This window comes from Lolium perenne, chromosome 2, assembly GCF_019359855.2.
Source record: "Lolium perenne isolate Kyuss_39 chromosome 2, Kyuss_2.0, whole genome shotgun sequence".
NCBI lineage: Eukaryota > Viridiplantae > Streptophyta > Magnoliopsida > Poales > Poaceae > Lolium > Lolium perenne.
Genome location: NC_067245.2, coordinates 299,773,230 through 299,794,589, shown reverse-complemented (window position 1 = coordinate 299,794,589; position 21,360 = coordinate 299,773,230). Strand labels below are relative to the sequence as shown.

The 21,360-nt window shown below is 40.5% G+C and overlaps 1 protein-coding gene across 1 annotated transcript; it reads right to left on the bottom strand.

Moving 5' to 3' along the window:
- Positions 1-434: 434 nt before the first annotated feature.
- On the bottom strand, positions 435-3,681 carry LOC127336038 (elongation factor 1-alpha). The gene is made up of 3 exons (XM_051362781.2): positions 3,545-3,681; positions 2,043-2,526; positions 435-1,519 (listed from the first exon to the last, which is right to left on the bottom strand). Exons 2-3 carry the CDS (start codon positions 2,502-2,504, stop codon positions 638-640), a joined length of 1,344 nt encoding a protein of 447 aa, XP_051218741.1. The 5' UTR covers positions 2,505-2,526; positions 3,545-3,681; the 3' UTR covers positions 435-637.
- Between the last annotated feature and the right edge of the window lie 17,679 nt (positions 3,682-21,360).

The window sequence follows — 21,360 nt, the reverse complement described above, 5'->3', positions numbered from 1 at the left end:
TATTTTTGTTGATTCCAAAATCTAGTATTAAACAAACATCCATCAGAAGCACAAAGAGCAGTGAGCACAGTGAAGCAAAATACTGGCTACTGCAACTAAGAACTAAGATGCCAAGTTAGTAACTAGCTAGTAACTGGTGAACTGCAACTTAAGTTAGATATTTTGTAGGTGGCATGAATATTAAGATAGAAAGTTGCCAACTTAAGTTCAGCACATAAAGCCGTGAGCAGAGTACTGGGCAACTGCAACTTTAGAGATAAGATGCCTAGTTGCCATCCAGTGAAGATAAGCTGCCAAGATACTACCCTAAATGCAAGAGTACTGGGCTGCAACTTCAGAGATAAATGCCAAGTTGCCAGCCAGTGAAGATAAGCTGCCAAGATACTACCCTAAATGCAAGGCTAAGTAAGAAACCAGCAAACTAATGCTAACAATAGACTCAAAATTCCGACGTATATAAAGGGTAGCAACTCTAATAGAAAGTAGAGTGACATTGTTCCACAAAGATAGAATGATAAACAGCACGAAGGCTGCACAACGGAATCCCAAAACAGTTTTCAACTCAGCTAACAAGACTACCATCACCACATACCGCCACCACCACAGATGTGGCAGTGGACAACCATCAGGGAGCTTCTCATTTCTTCTTGGCAGCAGCCTTGGTCACCTTGGCGCCAGTGGGGTCCTTCTTCTCCACGCTCTTGATGACACCAACAGCAACAGTCTGCCTCATGTCCCGGACAGCAAAGCGGCCAAGGGGAGGGTACTGGGCAAAGGTCTCCACCACCATGGGCTTGGTGGGAATCATCTTCACGAAACCAGCATCACCGTTCTTGAGGAACTTGGGGAAGGCTTCAATCTCCTTACCAGATCGCCTGTCAACCTTGGTCTGGATCTCAGAGAACTTGACAGCGATGTGGGAGGTGTGGCAGTCCAGCACTGGGGCATAGCCGTTGCCGATCTGACCAGGGTGGTTCATGATGATGACCTGGGCAACAAAGCTGGCAGCCTCCTTGGCGGGGTCGTCCTTGGCATTGGAGGCCACATACCCACGCTTGATATCCTTCACAGCAACATTCTTGACGTTGAAGCCAACATTGTCACCTGGCCCAGCCTCAAGCATAGACTCGTGGTGCATCTCCACAGACTTGACCTCAGTGGTCAGCCCAGTTGGGCCAAAGGTGACGAGCTGGCCAGGCTTGATCACACCTGTCTCAACACGCCCCACCGGCACAGTTCCAATGCCACCAATCTTGTAAACGTCCTGGAGGGGAAGACGCAGGGGCTTGTCCGAGGGCCTCTTGGGCTCATTGATCTGGTCAAGAGCCTCAAGGAGGGTGGGGCCCTTGTACCAGTCAAGGTTGGTGGACCTCTCAATCATGTTGTCACCCTCGAACCCAGAGATGGGAACAAATGGGACCTTGTCAGGGTTATAGCCGACCTTCTTCAGGTATGAGGAGACTTCCTTCACGATTTCTTCGTACCTGCCCTTGGAGTACTTGGGAGTGGTGGCATCCATCTACAAAGAACAGAACAAGTACATTAGTTTCAAAGAAGTTGCTGCTTATTACAGAAGGCATGTATATAATACAATAAAATTAAATAAATAGCACTAATAACTGGCAGAACAAGATTGTGTAAAAAGAGCAGCAGCAGCACAACTAGAACAAATGTAGAAGAAGTTGCTGCTTATTATAGACGCAAAGCACAACTGCATGGATTGTAATAGAAGTAGAACTGGCAAATTGTTGTTATCTTACAAGACAGCTGAAAACAGAATGTCAAGTCTATTCAGAGTAGGACATTTCAGTGAACGACAGTCGACACAGCCAAACAATGTGTAACAGTAATGAAATGAAACACTATATACAGATCATGCTCACTAGAAACAAGCACTGATGTCATGAAGCAACAGTAAATAATTCATGAACTACTTAATAAATAGCATCCAGATCATGCAGCAAGTTTTAAAGACTAGTATAACACAAAGGTCACATCACATAGCTTGAGGAACAAATACATGTGGAACAAATAAGGTATACCTTGTTGCAGCAGCAGATCATCTGCTTCACTCCAAGGGTGAAAGCAAGGAGAGCGTGCTCACGGGTCTGGCCATCCTTGGAGATACCAGCCTCAAAACCACCAGTGGTGGAGTCAATGATAAGCACAGCACAATCAGCCTGGGAGGTTCCAGTGATCATGTTCTTGATGAAGTCACGGTGACCAGGAGCATCAATGACGGTGCAGGAGTACTTGGTGGTCTCAAACTTCCACAGGGCGATATCGATGGTGATACCCCTCTCACGCTCGGCCTTGAGCTTGTCAAGCACCCACGCGTACTTAAAGGACCTCTTGTTCATCTCAGCAGCTTCCTTCTCGAACCTCTCGATCACACGCTTGTCAATGCCTCCAAGCTTGTAGATCAGGTGACCAGTGGTCGTCGACTTGCCAGAGTCAACGTGGCCAATGACCACAATGCTGATGTGAATCTTCTCCTTCCCCATGGCTGCTGGAGCAGTTAACTAACTGCATAAATGATCGGAAATTAGTACAGAACAAAATTGAACATCAATAAAAGCGAACAAAACATCTGTCAGTCAACAATTGACAGCAGGTACAAAAGTATTATTGACACAACAGGTAAAGGCAGAACACAACTGATGTGACAAAAGTAGAACAACATGTCAAGTATGTAAGCAGTGCTAGTAAAAACAAGTGAAGAACAGAATCACAACTAAAACATGGACATACAAGTGGGTGCTAACAATAAACTAGGATAACCGTATGTCCAGAATACCATGTCATGTAGCCAAGCTGATCTAATCCGAGTAAACAAGATTAGCAGGCAAGGCAAATACTTAACAAGGAAATTCAGGATAAGAGCAAAGTGGAGATGCAAGGAACGTCAGCAGACGCACCCAATAGGAATCGAACCTATATCAGAAGGCCTCGCATGGAGGCCTTCAGTCTTTACCATTAGACAATGGGCACTTATTGCATCTCCAAATTGCTACCACGCAAACAGTACAGCAACGAACTCTAAACTAGGAGGAACCAACTTGGAAGATAACAAGCTCTAATTTAACAACATGAATACGAAAAACTCTACTACGAATACCAGTTACAGCAGAATTGTTTAACAGATCTGACAAGGAAAAACCATAAACTGGTGATGCATGTTTAATTCAATTTTAGTAAGATGTTTAACCGTGAATCGAGGCATATATGAATAGATCTAACCATGACGAACGCTAAGATATAAGATCGGCAACACGGTACCAATTAACAACGAAAACCACGGTGAAGCCGTGGAAATCTGAGAGGCTAAGCTACCGGTTGAACAAATCCAAGCGATAGGCTCGAAATCCAACCAAGCAGCGCAAGCAAAACTAGTCGATCTACATAACAAGTTCATACGACAAAGCTCAGATACCAAACTAGGCAGATCTACCAGATACATGCGCTCGATCTATCCATCGACAGACGAGGAGAAGGCACACGAACGCTAAAACGAAACCAGAATCGGGACGGCGAGGATGGTTACCTCGCTTGAGCTCCCGAAGGTACGAAGAGGACGAAGCAGCAGCGGCGGCGGGCAGGGGTGGAGTGGGGGGAGGATGAGGGATGGTTCCGTCGCCCCTCTTTATATAGGCGGGCACGGGCGGGGCTAGGATTTATCTGCGCCCGCCGCCGCCTCTCGGCCCTCGATCGCTGGACGGACGGCTGTCATTGTGGCAGTGTCCCGTCCGTTCGATTGCGATCGTGCGGTTTCTCGTGCTTTCGTAGCCACTACTCCTTCGAGCTTTCATGGCGGCTGCATTTCGCCCTGGTCGGCCGAAAAGGGAAATGAGGCCTGGGCTGGTCTCGCTAGGCTGCAGTTGAACGAAATGGCCACTCAAAGCTCCTGGGTCAGGCCAGACCGTTTCTGGGTCAGCATTTTTCACCACAAGAAGGTAATTCACAGATCTTTAGTTGGTTCGTGGTTTTAAATTTAGCACTTGATATGGTGACCCGGCATACCACTGTATGGTGTAGTATGCAAGTCTGATATAACACCAATGAAACACTGTTCCACTAGTATTATATCGCTCAGAGTGGTACAACAGAAACATATGCGGGTCCAAGGCATGTCTATAGAATTACACACAGATTTTGTTACATAAGATCATCACAGCCTCCTACTTTACAATGAGGTAAAACTGCAGATAACTCCAGAAGAACGACTCGTAGTCTAATCCTATCACGAACTCTATTTGTAGAGTATTTAACTAGCTAAAAAGGCTAAGAATAGATTCTACCTAAATAGGAGCTAGGTTTAGGAAGCTAGTTCCCTTCTATGGCTAAACTAGGTTTTCTCCTTGTTGGATGAGGTATCTGACTCTTCTGACAAGGTCATGTCTCGTGAAGTAGTTGTTGACTCCTCGGCCTTCGAGTTGTACTGTAGATCCTCCGTCGATGCCTCCATATCCAAGCAGGGGATTTAAGAGTGGGATGAGTACGAGCGTACTCAACAAGTTCATTATAGGAAAGAGGTGTTTAATGCACTAGCTACAGCATTAGACCAGAAAGTTTAATACCAATGCAAGTTTTCATAACCATTTCTTCAAAAGGTTGCTTTTATTCAGAAGAACTATGTCCGTCAGCCTTCACCAGTTTACTAGAACTTCATGGAGCTCCTTTCCGGCCGCTGTCAGCGATTCCATATCCCGGAACAGGGAGTGACAGGTCACGATTCGTTACACTCTGCAGAGGTGTGTTGCTTTACCCATAAGAGATCTTAACCTTGGTGCCAACCGGGTTGCATGCCCGTTCACACTTCCTTTGGTGTGAGGTCCGGTATAAGGTCATAGCCAATCATATTCCTCCGCTACCTCATACACCCACCCTTTGCTGCAAACTCCAACCCTGGGTCCTCGCCGGTGCTCTTATACCAATTAAGGACGGCCCCTGACCACGACAACAGTTCAGGTCTCTACCATGAACTCCTTCACAGCATTGCAACCCATCATAGACCGCAATAACCGTGGGGACTTCATCGGGACCCCCACCCTACCACTTGTCCTCTCTTGGATCAAGGGTACCACTTGTCCTCTCTTGGATCAAGGGTCTATGGTAAAGCGCATCCGTTGATGTACAAGAGGTGGAAATACAATTGACTATTCCGTCCCACTCCAGATCTTATGGTTAACACGGGTATTACGGCACAAGAATCACTGGCGACATTTGTTGTTTAATCCTAGATGGATATAAACCCTTGCAATGGAACCTCCACCATATCAACACAATCCATGATTCCATTGCCCACCACATAGTCATATTCATAGTTATAAAAATAGTGGTTTTGGTTTTTATGCAATAGTGATAAACATAGTACTTTGCAACTAATTTGATAAAAATACTCAAATGGTATGAGCAAGTGATGAACTTGCCTTTCTTGGCTGCAAGATTATGCAGACAAGGTCTTCGATACGCAATAACTCCAAATTCTGAAATAGCATCATCATCCGGTAAGGACGATGTTTAAAAGATTGGCAAGGATGCAATAATGCATAAGTATGAAATGCAATCGTTCTAAGCGTGACCTAACCCCGATGATTTAGGGTTAGTGAGTTGAAATAATTTGTTTAGGGTGTGTTACACTTTTAGAGTGGTTTACAAACAAGGTTCTTATTAGGGTTGTGTTGTTATAGAACCATAAGCAAGTGGTAAAATGCATAGTAATAATCATACACCAAGGGATAGTAGTTGTATAATAAGTAAAGAGCAGTTGTCAACTTTGAGTCCTATAGTGCATGGTTGATGATTACTTATTATATAATTCAAAAGAATAACTTTTGAAGGACATGTTCTTTAGTAAAGAACAAGTATGATAATTAGGTTTGTGGTTTCTAGGGTTCCAATTGGTTTCTGGAGTAAGGATTAGATGGATCCCAACAGAGTTGGATTCATCAACTACTAGGGCTTGTATGGTTTTAATTAAGCCTAAGTATCTTAAGCAAATCATTATTCATAGGTGCTATCAAGGTTGGTATACCTTGATAATGATAGTTGGTTAGGGTTTATAGATCATAATGAGTAGGTTTGATGGCTACTCCCTATTTACTTCAAAAGAATAACTTTTGAAGTTAGGGTTGAGGTGGTCTAGGTTTTACTATTGGATCCACTTAAATAGGGCATAGTTGGCTCCTGGATATTATGGTTCATAAGTATCTAATACTTTGGTAGGGTTTAGTGGAATATAGTTAGGTAATGCACAAGATTTGGCATAGTTTTTGTTGGAGTCCATCACAATGGTGTGATGCTAAATAGTTATGAGTAAGGATGATAGTCTTGGGAATAGGAACTAAGGTTTAGACTTATGTGTTCCTATTTGATCATCTTGGTTTTATGTTATGCATACATGGGATGCTAAATTATTAATGATAGGGTTCCTATATTCTATGTGAATATGAACAACCATTGAGTTGCTCATTATAAACCTATGAATGAAAAGAAGGTGTTATGATTACATACTATAACCTAGGGTTTAGATTAGTGGTAAATGAGGGTTCAAATGGATTAGTGGAGCTAGGGTTCTTAATGAATTAGGGTTTCAGAATTCCACATAAAATTAAGAACTCTATTATTTTATGTATAATGGAACTAGGGTTTCCTAATTTACCATATAGTTCTTAAGATAATAACTTCATTATGAATTTAAAGTTATTAATAACTTTGGAACAAAAGTAATATTGGATTTGACATTTTATTATCTTTAAAGAATTAATAAGGATAAATACTATTAGGGTTTAGGGTTTTAATTAATAGTTCAAGTAATGTTCAATTAGGGTTTTCACACGATTAAACATAACCATAATGGAACAATGGTTTTAATTTAATACAAAGGAATATCTAATATTTTATTGATATAAATAATAAAATTATATTTTAGTATTTAGGTCTTAATAGTTTAAGATTAAAAATTCTGGAATAAAATTCTGTATTATTTGCTTTTAGAATTTAAATGGTTTGTTGTTATTTATTCTGTTTAAGAATTTTCTTTTGTCAAAATATTTCTATTTAGATATTTATTATATCTTTTTTTATTATTAAATATATTTCCTAAAAACAAAATAAGCCAAAAACAAAACATAGTTGTGCTGAGCCCAACTGATCCGAACGGATTACACCCAACCGACCAAGTCGGTCCTGGTCTGGCTCGGTCAACCCTGGCCCCGATCCGTCTTCCTCCCTCTCTTCTTTCTCTCGCTCGCCCCTCTCTGCCTCGCACGCGCACGCATGGCCTCCCCAGACGCCGCCGCTCCGCTGCTTTTTTCCCGGCCTCCTCCTGCTCACTCCGGCACCGGCGAGGTGGGGATCTTGTCCGTCTCGATTAGCTTCACAACTCCCTCCGACTCGATTTGAATTTCATGGCCTCTTGCCCTGGACCCCGACCCCTGGATCCCTAGGTGATCACCGACCGGTTCGGCCGACGTCGCCACTACCCCGACCGGCTCCAGTCATCTCCGCTCTACCTTGACCTCCTCCACAAAAACCCCATCGGCGCCATCCTCTCCACGCCCCCGCTTGCACCCCCGGAGCAACACCTAGCTGCGGGTTGGCATGGTCACCGCCGGCTGCTACTGTCTCCGGCGCCTCTGGCTGCTCCCCTTCGTCGACCCCAGCTTGACCTGGTTGTGTTCGGTCCAGCGCTGGCCTCTTCGGTGGTGTGGTGCTGGTGTGGAGATGTTGTACTACTGCTGATGGTGCTGTAATGCGGTGACTACTGGTGGGTGACTCGACGCCGGCAGGACGGTGTCGCCGACGCAACCCTGGTGTCCATGAACTGGTGGTGCTGTCGATGTTCTCACTGCATCCTTGATGTCTACGTTCCCCCTCCTTTCCTGTAGACAGTGTTGGGCCTCCAAGAGCAGAGGTTTGTAGAACAGCAGCAAGTTTTCCCTTAAGTGAATCTCCCAAGGTTTATCGAACTCAGGGAGGAAGAGGTCAAAGATATCCCTCTTATGCAACCCTGCAACCACAAAGCAAGAAGTCTCTTGTGTCCCCAACACACCTAATAGGTGCACTAGTTCGGCGAAGAGATAGTGAAATACAGGTGGTATGAATATATATGAGCAGTAGCAACGGTGCCAGGAAATAGCTTGATGGTGTGTAGTTGATGGTGGTAGTATTGCAGCAGTAGTAACGCAGTAAAACAGTAAACAAGCAGTAGTAACTCAGCAGTATTTAGGAACAAGGCCTAGGGATTATACTTTCACTAGTGGACTCTCTCAACATTGATCACATAACAGAATAGATAAATGCATACTCTACACTCTTGTTGGATGATGAACGCATTGCGTAGGATTACACGAACCCTCAATGCCGGAGTTAACAAGCTCCACAATTTGTTCATATTTAAGTAACCTTATAGTGTAAGATAGATCAACATAACCAGATAGATCACATCAATACCATCATAATGATAATTAACTCCACAATCTACAAGAGATCATGATCATAGCCTACGACAAGAACCACACGGTGCACACACTAGTCACCTTTACACACGTGCAGGAGGAATAGAACTACTTTAATAACATCACTAGAGTAGCACATAGATGAATTGTGATACAAAACTCATATGAATCTCAATCATGTAAAGCAGCTCATGAGATCATTGTATTGAAGTACATGGAGAGAGATTAACCACATAGCTACCGGTACAGCCCCGAGCCTCGATGGAGAACTACTCCCTCCTCATGGGAGTAGCAGCGGTGATGAAGATGGCGGTGGAGATGGCAGCGGTGTCGATGGAGAAGCCTTCCGGGGGCACTTCCCCGTCCCTACAGGTGCCGAACAGAGTTCCGTCCCCCGAATTGAGTTTCGCGACGGTGGCGGCGCCACAGAGTCTTTCTGGAGTTTCGTCAATTGGTATCGAAGTTTTAGGTCACGACGGCTTAAATAGGCGAAGAATCGGAGTCGGAGGGTCTCTGGGGGGCCCACACTATAGGGGGGCGCCCCCCCTGGCCGCGCCGAGGTGTGGTGTGGGGCCCCCATGGCTCCCCTCTGGTCCTTCCCGGGTGTTCTGGATGCTTCCGATGAAAATAGGAACTTGGGCGTTGATTTCGTCCGATTCCGAGAATATTTCGTTACTAGGATTTCTGAAACCAAAAACAGCAGAACAAAGAACTGGCCTCTCGGCATCTCGTCAATAGGTTAGTTCCGGAAAACGCATAAAAATGATATAAAGTGTGAACAAAACATGTTGGTATTGTCATAAAACAAGCATGGAACATCGGAAATTATAGATACGTTGGAGACGTATCAGCATCCCCAAGCTTAGTTCCTACTCGTCCTCGAGTAGGTAAACGATAAAAGATAATTTCTGAGGTGACATGCTACCAACATAATCTTAATCATACCATTGTAAAGCATATGAGATGAATGCAGCGATTCGAAACAATGTAAATGCAATGAGTAAACAATTGAATCATATAGCAAAGACTTTTCATGAATAGTACTTTCGAGACAAGCATCAATAAGTCTTGCATAAGAGTTACTCATAAAGCAATAAATTCATAGTAGAGACATTGAAGCAACACTATGGAAGATTAAGTTTCAGCGGTTGCTTTCAACTTGTAACATGTATATCTCATGGATAGTTGTCAATGCAAAGCAATATAACAAATGCAATAAGCAAGTATATAAGAATCAATGCACAGTTCACACAAATGTTTGCTTCTTGAGGTGGAGAAAGATAGGTGAACTGACTCAACAATAAAAGTAAAAGAATGGTCCTTCAAAGAGGAAAGCATCGATTGCTATATTTGTGCTAGAGCTTTTATTTTGAAAACATGAAACAATTTTGTCAACGGTAGTAATAAAGCATATGTATCATGTAAATTATATCTTACAAGTTGCAAGCCTCATGCATAGTATACTAATAGTGCCCGCACCTTGTCCTAATTAGCTTGGACTACCGGATCATCACAATGCACATGTTTTAACCAAGTGTCACAAAGGGGTACCTCTATGCCGCCTTTGTACAAAGGTCTAAGGAGAAAGCTCGCATTGGATTTCTCGCTATTGATTATTCTCAACTTAGACATCCATACCGGACAACATAGACAACAGATAATGGACTCCTCTTTTATGCATAAGCATGTAACAACAATTAATAATTTTCTCATATGAGATTGAGGATATATGTCCAAAACTGAAACTTCCACCATGGATCATGGCTTTAGTTAGCGGCCCAATGTTCTTCTCTAACAATATGCATGCTTAACCATAGGGAGGTAAATCTCTCTTACTTCAGACAAGACGGACATGCATAGCAACTCACATGAAATTCAACAATGAATAGTTGATGGCGTCCCCAGTGAACATGGTTATCGCACAACAAGCAACTTAATAAGAGATAAGGTGCATAATTACATATTCAATACCACAATAGTTTTTAAGCTATTTGTCCCATGAGCTATATATTGCAAAGGTGAATGATGGAATTTTAAAGGTAGCACTCAAGCAATTTACTTTGGAATGGCGGAAAATACCATGTAGTAGGTAGGTATGGTGGACACAAATGGCATAGTGTTGTTTGGCTCAAGGATTTGGATGCATGAGAAGTATTCCCTCTCGATACAAGGTTTAGGCTAGCAAGGTTGTTTGAAGCAAACACAAGCACGAACTAGTACAGCAAAACTCACATAAAAGACATATTACAAGCATTATAAAACTATACATCGTCTTCCTTGTTGTTCAAACATCTTACTAGAAAATATCTAGACTCTAGAGAAACCACTCATGCAAACCCAAATTTTAACAAGCTCTATGTATTTCCTCACTAATGGGTGCAAGGTATATGATGCAAGAGCTTAAACAAGAGCACAACAATTGCCAAGTATCACATTATTCAAGACATCACACCAATTTCTACATGTAGCATTTTCCAATTCCAACCATATAATAATTTAACGAAGCAGTTTCAACCTTCGCCATGAATATTATGAGCTAAGAACACATGTGTTCATACGAACCAGCGGAGCGTGTCTCTCTCCCACACAAGCATTTATTCAAACACAAACAAAAATAAAAGCAATACAGACGCTCCAAGTAAAGCACATAAGATGTGACCGAATAAAAATATAGTTTCAAGAGAAGGAACCTGATAATTTGTCGATGAAGAAGGGGATGCCTTGGGCATCCCCAAGCTTAGACGCTTGAGTCTTCTTAGAATATGCAGGGGTGAACCACCGGGGCATCCCCAAGCTTAGAGCTTTCACTCTTCTTGATCATAGTATATCATCCTCCTCTCTTGACCCTTGAAAACTTCCTTCACACCAAACTTCTCATAAACTTCATTAGAGGGGTTAGTACATAATCAAAAACTCACATGTTCAGAGGTGACACAATCATTCTTAACACTTCTGGACATTGCTCAAAGCTACTGGAAGGTAATGGAACAAAGGAATCCACCCAACACAGCGAAAGAAGCAATGCGAAATAAAAGGCAGAATCTGTCAAAACAGAACAGTCCGTAAAGACGAATTTCTAATAAATACTTCCGTTGCTCAGATCAGAAAACTCAAAACTAATGAAAGTTGCGTATATTTCTGAGGAACACGCACGTAAATTGGCATATTTTTATGATTTTTCTACAGAGAGAAAATCCCAGATTCGTGACAGATAGAAATCTGTTTCTGCGCAGAAATCCAAATCTAGTATCAACCTTCGATTAGAGGCTTCACTTGGCACAACAAAACACAAAACTAAGATAAGGAGAGGTTGCTACAGTAGTAAACAACTTCCAAGACACAAAATAAAAACAAATTACTGTAGCAAAATAACACATGGGTTATCTCCCAAGAAGTTCTTTCTTTATAGCCATTAAGATGGGCTCAGCAGTTTTAATAATCCATTCGCGGGAAATAGTATTTGAAGCAAAAGAGAGCTTCAAGAGGCAAATTCAAAACAAATTTAAGTCTAACATGCTTCCTATGAAGAGGAATCTTGTACACAAATGAATTCATGAAGAACAAAGTGACAAGCATAAGAGGATAAAACACGAGTAACTTCAAGATTCTCAACATAAAGAAGGGAAACTTAATATTATTAAGATGCATATAACCATATTTCCCTCTCTCATAATAACTTTCAGTAGCATCATTGATGAAATCCACAATATACCCATCACTTAAAACATTCTTATCATGGTTCATATGCATAGAAGTATCATTAATTTTGGCATAAGAAGAGTTATTCTCATTAATAGTAATTGGAGCAAGATTATTATCAAGAATTTGAACATGGTAAACAAGTTGCATATTAAGAGAATTGTTTTTGGTAACCCAATCATGACTATGACAAGTTTCATAAGGATAGTTAGAACCTATATCATAGCATTCTTTATAATAATCATCAAAGATCGGAGGCACATTGCCATCATTTTCAGAATTAATTTCCCAGAGATTTGCAATATCAAAAGTAGTGTGCTCATTCAAATCATGATTGCTAATGTATGTAAAGGGCATAGGAAGATCATCGTATTCAGATTCATTATCACAATAATCATTAGGAGCAACATACTTACGGTTACCTAGCGTTATCTCATTCACGCGGGGATACGCCGTTACCTCTCTCTTTTTATTCTCCTTCTTCTTCTTCTTCTTCTTCGTTCCCTTCTTCTTCTTCTTCTCTTCCTTCTCCTCGTTCCCTTCTTTAGGAGGAAGAGGCTTGAAGGGTGGCTCGTCCGCATAACCTGATTTACTTTCAGAAACAATAGAAGAAACTTGGGAGGATCCCTCCTTTTCATTAATTAGTTGAAAACACACAGCGGTCCTATCATATTTTGGCAAGGTGTCATCTTCTAAAATATTTTGTATGTAAGTATTTGTATGGCTATTATCAATGCAATAAGAAAAACACCCATGCAGGACATCATCAATATCAAGATCACTCATATGTAACAAAGAGATTTTTCTCGACAGTTCTTCACACCCCAAAAATAAAGTAAGTTCATCATGCTGATTAGGAGTAATTTCATCATCACAATACAAATTTGCAGCACTCATTGGGTTCAAATTATCATTGGAGGAGCATTGAAAATTAAAATGACCCACTTCATGGCAAAGTTCACAAATAAAAGGATAGAGGGCACAAACTTTTTTACCAAGATCATCTAGAGCCCTAAACCACTTTCTAGTTTTTTCATTAGCATGATGGATACAATATTCATCTTTGATTTGATTAATTCCACATGGTCTATGTATTCCACAAAAATTAACATGCTTATAGGAAATAGCACTCTTAGGAGTTTGAGCATGCTTATGGCAATAATTAACAACAATTTCATTCTTCATGCAAGCCTCTTTAAAAGGTTCATGATACTTATCAAAATTCTTCTTAGGCAGTTCAAAATGAGAAGCAAAGGATTTATAAAGATTTGCAACAACTTGAGAGTCAAGACCATAAGTAGCACTCATATTTCGAAATTTATCGGTATCCATAAAAGCTTCAATGCATTCATAATCATAATTTATACCTGACTCTTTACCTTTGTCGTTCTCCCATCCTTCAGCGTTGTCCTCAATCCGATCAAGAAGATCCCACCTAGCTTCAACCTCTTTGCTTGTGAAAGATCCTTCCGAACATGCGTCCAGATAGTCCTTGTGTTGTCCTGAAAGCCTCGCATAAAAATTATTAACAATAACATTACGGGGGAGCTCATGAATGGGACATTTGAGCATTAGTGACTTCAATCTCCCCCACGCTTGAGAAATACTCTCTCCATCACGAGGATAAAAGTTATAAATATAATTCCTATCAATATGCACTTCATGAGGAGGATAAAATTTAGAATAAAAGAGAGATGCAATTTCCTCCCAACCAAGAGAATGTCTATTCTCCAACAATTTATACCAATGTGCCGCTTACTAGACATAAACGGAGAATAGCTTCTTCTTCACTTCATCCATAGAGATACCTGCACACTTGAATAACCCACATAATTCGTGCAAAAACAATAAATGATCTCTAGGATGGACAGTTCCATCCCCTTTATAGTGATTGTCCATAACACGTTCAATAATTTTCATAGGTATTTTATACGGAATACTTTCAGCAGGTGGATTCAAAATATCAGGAGCATCATTAGCGGTATCGCATATGGGAGATAAAGCATTATCAGAACAAATTTTCTCCCCTAAAGATGGGAAGCTAAAAAGACCACAAAAACTAGCTTCCCCAAGCTTAGACTTCTTCATAGCATTAGCAGTAATTGCATTCATACTAATAACATCGCTACTAGCATGCAAATAAGGTTCCATAGGTTTTTTAATTTTCGAATCAAACAATTCTAAATCAGGAAAAAGACTAAAAAGCTCACCAATTTTTTTGTTGTTTTCCATTATGCCTAACTAGTGTAAACAAGAAACAAAAAGTTGCAATTGCAGGATCTAAAGGAAATAGCTTCGAGTACTTACAATGGCGGAAAATAGCTTGGTAGCCGAGGTCCGGAGTGTGAGTACCTTTTACCTTTCCTCCCCGGCAACGGCGCCAGAAAAGTGCTTGATGTCTACGTTCCCCCTCCTTTCCTGTAGACAGTGTTGGGCCTCCAAGAGTAGAGGTTTGTAGAACAGCAGCAAGTTTTCCCTTAAGTGAATCTCCCAAGGTTTATCGAACTCAGGGAGGAAGAGGTCAAAGATATCCCTCTTATGCAACCCTGCAACCACAAAGCAAGAAGTCTCTTGTGTCCCCAACACACCTAATAGGTGCACTAGTTCGGCGAAGAGATAGTGAAATACAGGTGGTATGAATATATAGGAGCAAAGAGCAACGGTGCCAGGAAATAGCTTGATGGTGTGTAGTTGATGGTGGTAGTATTGCACAGCGAGTAACGCAAAGAAACAAGAAACAAGCAGTAGTAACTCAGCAGTATTTAGGAACAAGGCCTAGGGATTATACTTTCACTAGTGGACTCTCTCAACATTGATCACATAACAGAATAGATAAATGCATACTCTACACTCTTGTTGGATGATGAACGCATTGCGTAGGATTACACGAACCCTCAATGCCGGAGTTAACAAGCTCCACAATTTGTTCATATTTAAGTAACCTTATAGTGTAAGATAGATCAACATAACCAGATAGATCACATCAATACCATCATAATGATAATTAACTCCACAATCTACAAGAGATCATGATCATAGCCTACGACAAGAACCACACGGTGCACACACTAGTCACCTTTACACACGTGCAGGAGGAATAGAACTACTTTAATAACATCACTAGAGTAGCACATAGATGAATTGTGATACAAAACTCATATGAATCTCAATCATGTAAAGCAGCTCATGAGATCATTGTATTGAAGTACATGGAGAGAGATTAACCACATAGCTACCGGTACAGCCCCGAGCCTCGATGGAGAACTACTCCCTCCTCATGGGAGTAGCAGCGGTGATGAAGATGGCGGTGGAGATGGCAGCGGTGTCGATGGAGAAGCCTTTCGGGGGCACTTCCCCGTCCCGGCAGGGTGCCGGAACAGAGTTCTGTCCCCCGAATTGGAGTTTCGCGACGGTGGCGGCGCCCCTGGAGTCTTTCTGGAGTTTCGTCAATTGGTATCGAAGTTTTAGGTCACGATGGCTTAAATAGGCGAAGAATCGGAGTCGGAGGGTCTCTGGGGGGCCCACACTATAGGGGGCGCGGCCCCCCCCCTGGCCGCGCCGGGGTGTGGTGTGGGGCCCCCATGGCTCCCCTCTGGTCCTTCCCGGGTGTTCTGGATGCTTCCGATGAAAATAGGAACTTGGGCGTTGATTTCGTCCGATTCCGAGAATATTTCGTTACTAGGATTTCTGAAACCAAAAACAGCAGAAAACAAGAATCGGCCTCTCGGCATCTCGTCAATAGGTTAGTTCCGGAAAACGCATAAAAATGATATAAAGTGTGAACAAAACATGTTGGTATTGTCATAAAACAAGCATGGAACATCGGAAATTATAGATACGTTGGAGACGTATCAATCCTCGACCTCGACGCCGGTGGGACGGTGCCGCGGACGCAACCCTGGCGCCGGTTTCTCCTCTATTTGCCCGCACCACTGTGAGCTATTCCCCTATCTCCCTCTCTGTATTCTCTATAGTGCTGAATTTGTTGGCCAGGAACTTATGTGTGTTTGGCCTGATTATCTACTTGTGGTGATTGTAGTATTGCTGCTAGTTGTTGCTTAAGAGTGGTGATTTCCTGTACCTATGCATCTACTGCTAATTGATTTAGTGCGCCTAGTGATTGGTGTGCTTATTGTGTGGACTGGGAAATATGGTTTGACCAGTAATGCTTAGCCCGTGGTGATCTCTCCATGAGCTTATTTTATAGCTTGATTGATCCTAGTTTAGTTGGTACAAGGATGCATCTCTGTCTATGGCTTTGGAGTGGTAATTGTTAACTGGCAATTCGGCTGCTTAATAAACCAGTTTTCTTTCATGTGTGGTTCTTAACATACCATCTCTGTCAAACTGAATATACACTACTCACTCCTACTACTGTGTAATTCTTATTAAGCTTAGACATGTAAGATGCAACTATTGTTTCCTGCAGATAGATGTTGTGCTTGGTGGCTTAATTGTGAGCTTACATACAAATTTATTATGGCTTCGATTCTGTAAAAGAAGTGCAACTATGCTGCCTGGTAGCTCTGTGTTGGTGTTGCTCTCAATGGCTAGCTGATGTTGTACATGGAGGTGCTTTGGTACTGTTGTGATTTACTTGGGCTTGGTTAAACTGATAAGAACACATATTATCTTGATTTGGTTGCCTCGCCAATGATGCAAAGGCTGAGGCAAAAATACTGGATAAGAACAGATACTTTTATGTGGCTTTGTATTTCTCAGTGATGATATTGGCATAGCACTTCTATGCTAGATCTGAGAGAAATCCATCTCACAAATCCTCCTAGACCGAGTCTAGTTGAAGGGTAGTTAGATGGTTTACTGTGCATTCTACTTTTATTTCTCTCGAAAGCGTCTATGCAAGAACAAATATCGTATGATCTATTTAACCACTTGTTGGTTTCTACCTGTTGCTCTTGATAGCTTGGCCTCTTGACTTGGAAATAAACTCCTTCTGGTGGTAGCCTGCTCCTCCTCGTTGCTTGGTCTATTTCTTAACATCTAGCAGTGGTTCTTAGGGGTTGTTCTTGTTTTGTTCTAATGGATAAATATATGTTCTTGCTAGCATCTGATAGAAATATGACTTCTACATGGATTGTTGATGTGGCTGGTTTGGTGTGGTGTGCAAGGAAAAGCTGTTAATGCTACTACCGAGCTGTTTATATAGTGCTGAGCTATCTACTGTGGCGATGACAACACATAGATTGCATGTGTGTGTGTGAGCTGCTAGGTAGGTTGCTTTCTCTCCACGTGCAAGTGAACAACTTGGCTTTCTCTTCACCCATATGCAAGTCACGGCTAAGTGATGATTATCCCTGTTTGGGCATTCTTTTGTGTACTGGAAGGTGGAAAACACTTCTGTTAGTGGTTGGTACCATTATGTAAGCTAAACAAATCTAGTGTGACTATTATGTTAATCAAGCTTCTGCTTAATTAACATATGCTATCAAATGTTATGATCATTTCGACCTTTCAATGTCAAACATGATCTAGATAAACACTTTTGTTGGCTTTACGATTTCTAGCTAGATTAGAGGGAGATTAAAATAGTTGCCTTGTTGCCTAAAAATAAATTGAATGATTCAGTTGTTGCCTGCTTGTCCCTTGTTGCTTAAGATATGATTAGTGACTGTCGATGACAACGCCTCGTTGATGCCTCAGATGGAATAGTGATCAACCTTCTCACAATGTCTCTTGTTGCCTAATTTGGATTTACTCCCTCTAATCATCATTAGGGAATTAAGACAAGTTCTTAATTCCTAATAGCTAGTTTCCAATATTAAAATGTCTCCCAAAATGCGGAGATAGACATTTTAACCTTAACACAACATTTCTTTGTCTTTATTATTTATTTTGCAGGGAAAGAAGAATTAGAGGATTGAGAAGATTAAATTTAGGAATTCTTTTATTTCCATTTTCTATTCTTTGTAATTTGGTTTCTTTTATGGAGTTGTAAATAATTGAATTGTGATATTTGTAATAAGGTTTAGATTATCTATCTATTTTGAATTATCAAATGCGTTAACTTTTACATATTGTATTTCATATTATAGTTTGGAATTCAAATTCAATTCAATATCTTATTTGAGTTCATGTTATTCATATTTGATTTGAATTCAAACTTGTTCTCCCAAAAACACATGAATGCACAAAGGTCGTGTCGAAATTTGTCGCACTTACATCGATGACTAACTCAATTCCATCGATTCAAGAGAAACCTCGATCACTTTGACCGTTTTAAACAAAAGCGCGAAAATTCCCCGGATTTTCTATGCATGAATGCAATGCACACATCTGTTTCCTCTATTTTGTAACCCAAAATCCTGGGATATTACAGTCTCTGCCCCTTAAACTAAACTTCGTCCTCGAAGTTTGAACTCTCTCGCGTTTCGGAGTATGGATCTGACTTGTGCAGACTACATCTTTTCTCGAACTCCGTGGTAATATTATTGGATATAATTGAGTATATCCCTTGTCCAGATTCTTCCTGGAATCCATTAGTGTTTGCCTTTGAACAATGGCTTCTTCTTCCAATTCCATGATTTCTTTCAATATCATAATCTTGTTTCCCTTCTCATTGAAGATTAAATAATTGGAACTTCTTCTGGTGCTGATAGACTTAACTAAGACTAATTTGACAACATACTCCTAATTTGTAAATAGGTCTTTGTTTTCCCTTACTACCAAAACTGCAATAATGGTACTTAGTAAGGTACTTATCATGGAAATGGTCTTGAGATTTATTTCCCTGAGAATGGATTAGACTTATTTACTCTATCCAATCATGGGTTATGAGTGATAGCTATAACTATTTTGGCTTCTTTAGGTTCCATGAGAGGAATCTTTCAATTAGTATTTAGTTTTGGTATGGTCACTCTTCTTCAGTCTTTGGACATCTTGAGCTTTATTGGGTCTACGGTATTTCCTTCGTCCAACTTCTTTATTCTTGACTTACTTGAGCTTTCGTACTTCTGAGTAAATACTACTCATTTTCTCAAGTTATAGTCCACTTCTTACTTCCTCGAGGTATAAACCTCGGCCTTTTGGTCTGACATCCTTCTGAAAGTAATGTCCAATAATCTTATGAGAATAAGATCGAACTTCCTCTCAGTTCAGACCTTCTTCATCAATCTTGCTCAAAATATTGAGTTATTGTACATCCAACTCAATCATTACTCTACCCCTTAGAGTTTTCTTATGGTCTTCAACTCCTGTTCTTCCAACTATTGGACTTATGATTAGAATATTGGTCTAGGTCTAGTTTATGATTTATATTCCTCAAAGGTTTTGCGAAGAATCTTTGTGGTGTATCCACTCAATTGTGGATATCCAATGTGAATCCTTCGACTAAATGATTATATGTCATTGTTATTTGGCTGACAAAGTTTTATTGGTTAACCACATCTTGGTACAATTAATCTAGTTATGGACTACTTGATACCAGTTGTGGCTATTTGTTATCTAAAAATGGATTCTATTATAGGTTTTGACCAATTGGTCGGGACATCTTCTACTTTATCTCGCGGTATTGATCCTATACCACAACTGTGGTCTTCTGATACCATCTGTGGTCTTCTTATATCTTCTATGGTTTCATAGGTCATCTTCCATTCTCTAGGGTTTATTTTGCAAGAAAACCACTAGCTAACACTATGAATATAGTATCCTAAGTGATTTCCCATGCATTCCCTCTCCTATGTTGACTATGGATCTGCTTCAGCTTCACCATAATCACCAGATTTCTCACCTTCATTCTTCTTCTGTACTAAAGTACTCCTCTGTTGAGGTAAAGCATGTGTTTCTGATTGTACTTCCTTCAGAGTATTGTGGTTACTTCCCACAACTTTACTTCCTTTTTCTGATGAACCTTCATCTTGTCTTTAAGATCTTCAGAGTTCGTCACTTCCTCACACGTTTAACATTACCCTCTAGATCTTTAACATCAAGTAGGAACTTGATATTGCAACATGCATTTGCATATCAAAGTCAAACTCCATGTATGGATCTAGTCAAACAATGAAAATCCAATAAAATCCAAGAAGATTCAGCTTTGTGCATATAATACACATCATCGTAAGCCTGAATATAATATTTGAGTAAGACATCTCTAAACATCAGACTGAGATGTGTAGTATATAACACCACATAAGATAGGTTTATATCGTGATACTTAGCACGAGTATATGGGATTCTACTATTTGTCTCAACATTTACCTTAATTGCACAATTGCAATGAGATAAACTTGAAACAAAGTGGTCTAGGATAGTTAAGGTTAACCTAATTTTCTTTGGGGGTACTAATTTAACTTCTATTTTGTTGAGGACTACCTCACATGATGTCTTTAGGTTCCAACATCGTTACTCTAAACACATAACTATTAGAATATAGCTCCTATACTTCCATATGTTCTTACCATATAACTAGGGTTCTGATGTACTTGACACAGTTCCCATGGTTTTGGAACACAAGTCCTGCACTATTGGTGAACACCTGACTTCTTATTGTACTTCTTCTAAGTATTTATGATGTTCTAGTCCATCACATAACGATTCTCAGGTGAATCATATATGATTAACAACTCTACCTTGTAAATAAGCATATGTTATTCCTATCTCTCTTCCTTACCTCCCATGATTGACTCATCATGGTCTATACTACCTCCTATAACTTATATTCATCCCTTACTATCAGTTGTTTTACATGTTTGGATTATTTATTTACCCATTACTTGTATTTGTTTACACCTTCTAATAGGATATTTTTCTTATCCACATATCTTTATTACTTGGTATCACTCCTATTACAGGTCTGGATAATTCTTACTTAACCATATCAAGTGTTGGTACACATCTTCCAATAGGATATCTTCCTTATGGTTGTATCCTCTCTTTGGACTACCATGTATTGTATACCAACTGTGATCTACTCATTTATTGTTTTAAGGACTTAATGATATACTACACAATTGGGATTAGCTAAGTAGCTTTACTTAAGAAGGATAGATAGGAAGGTTGACTCAAGTGTGTCAGGATTATTCTCAAGTGAATATCCATCTCAAGTCATAAGAAGTATTTGGTTTAGCATATTTGACTTAGCTAATACAACTTCCTATAGACACTACCAATCCTATAGGTCTCCTTTAAAGGGTTTTAATCCTAGGGTTAAAGCATTTGCTCTGATACCAACTGTGGTGACCCAGCA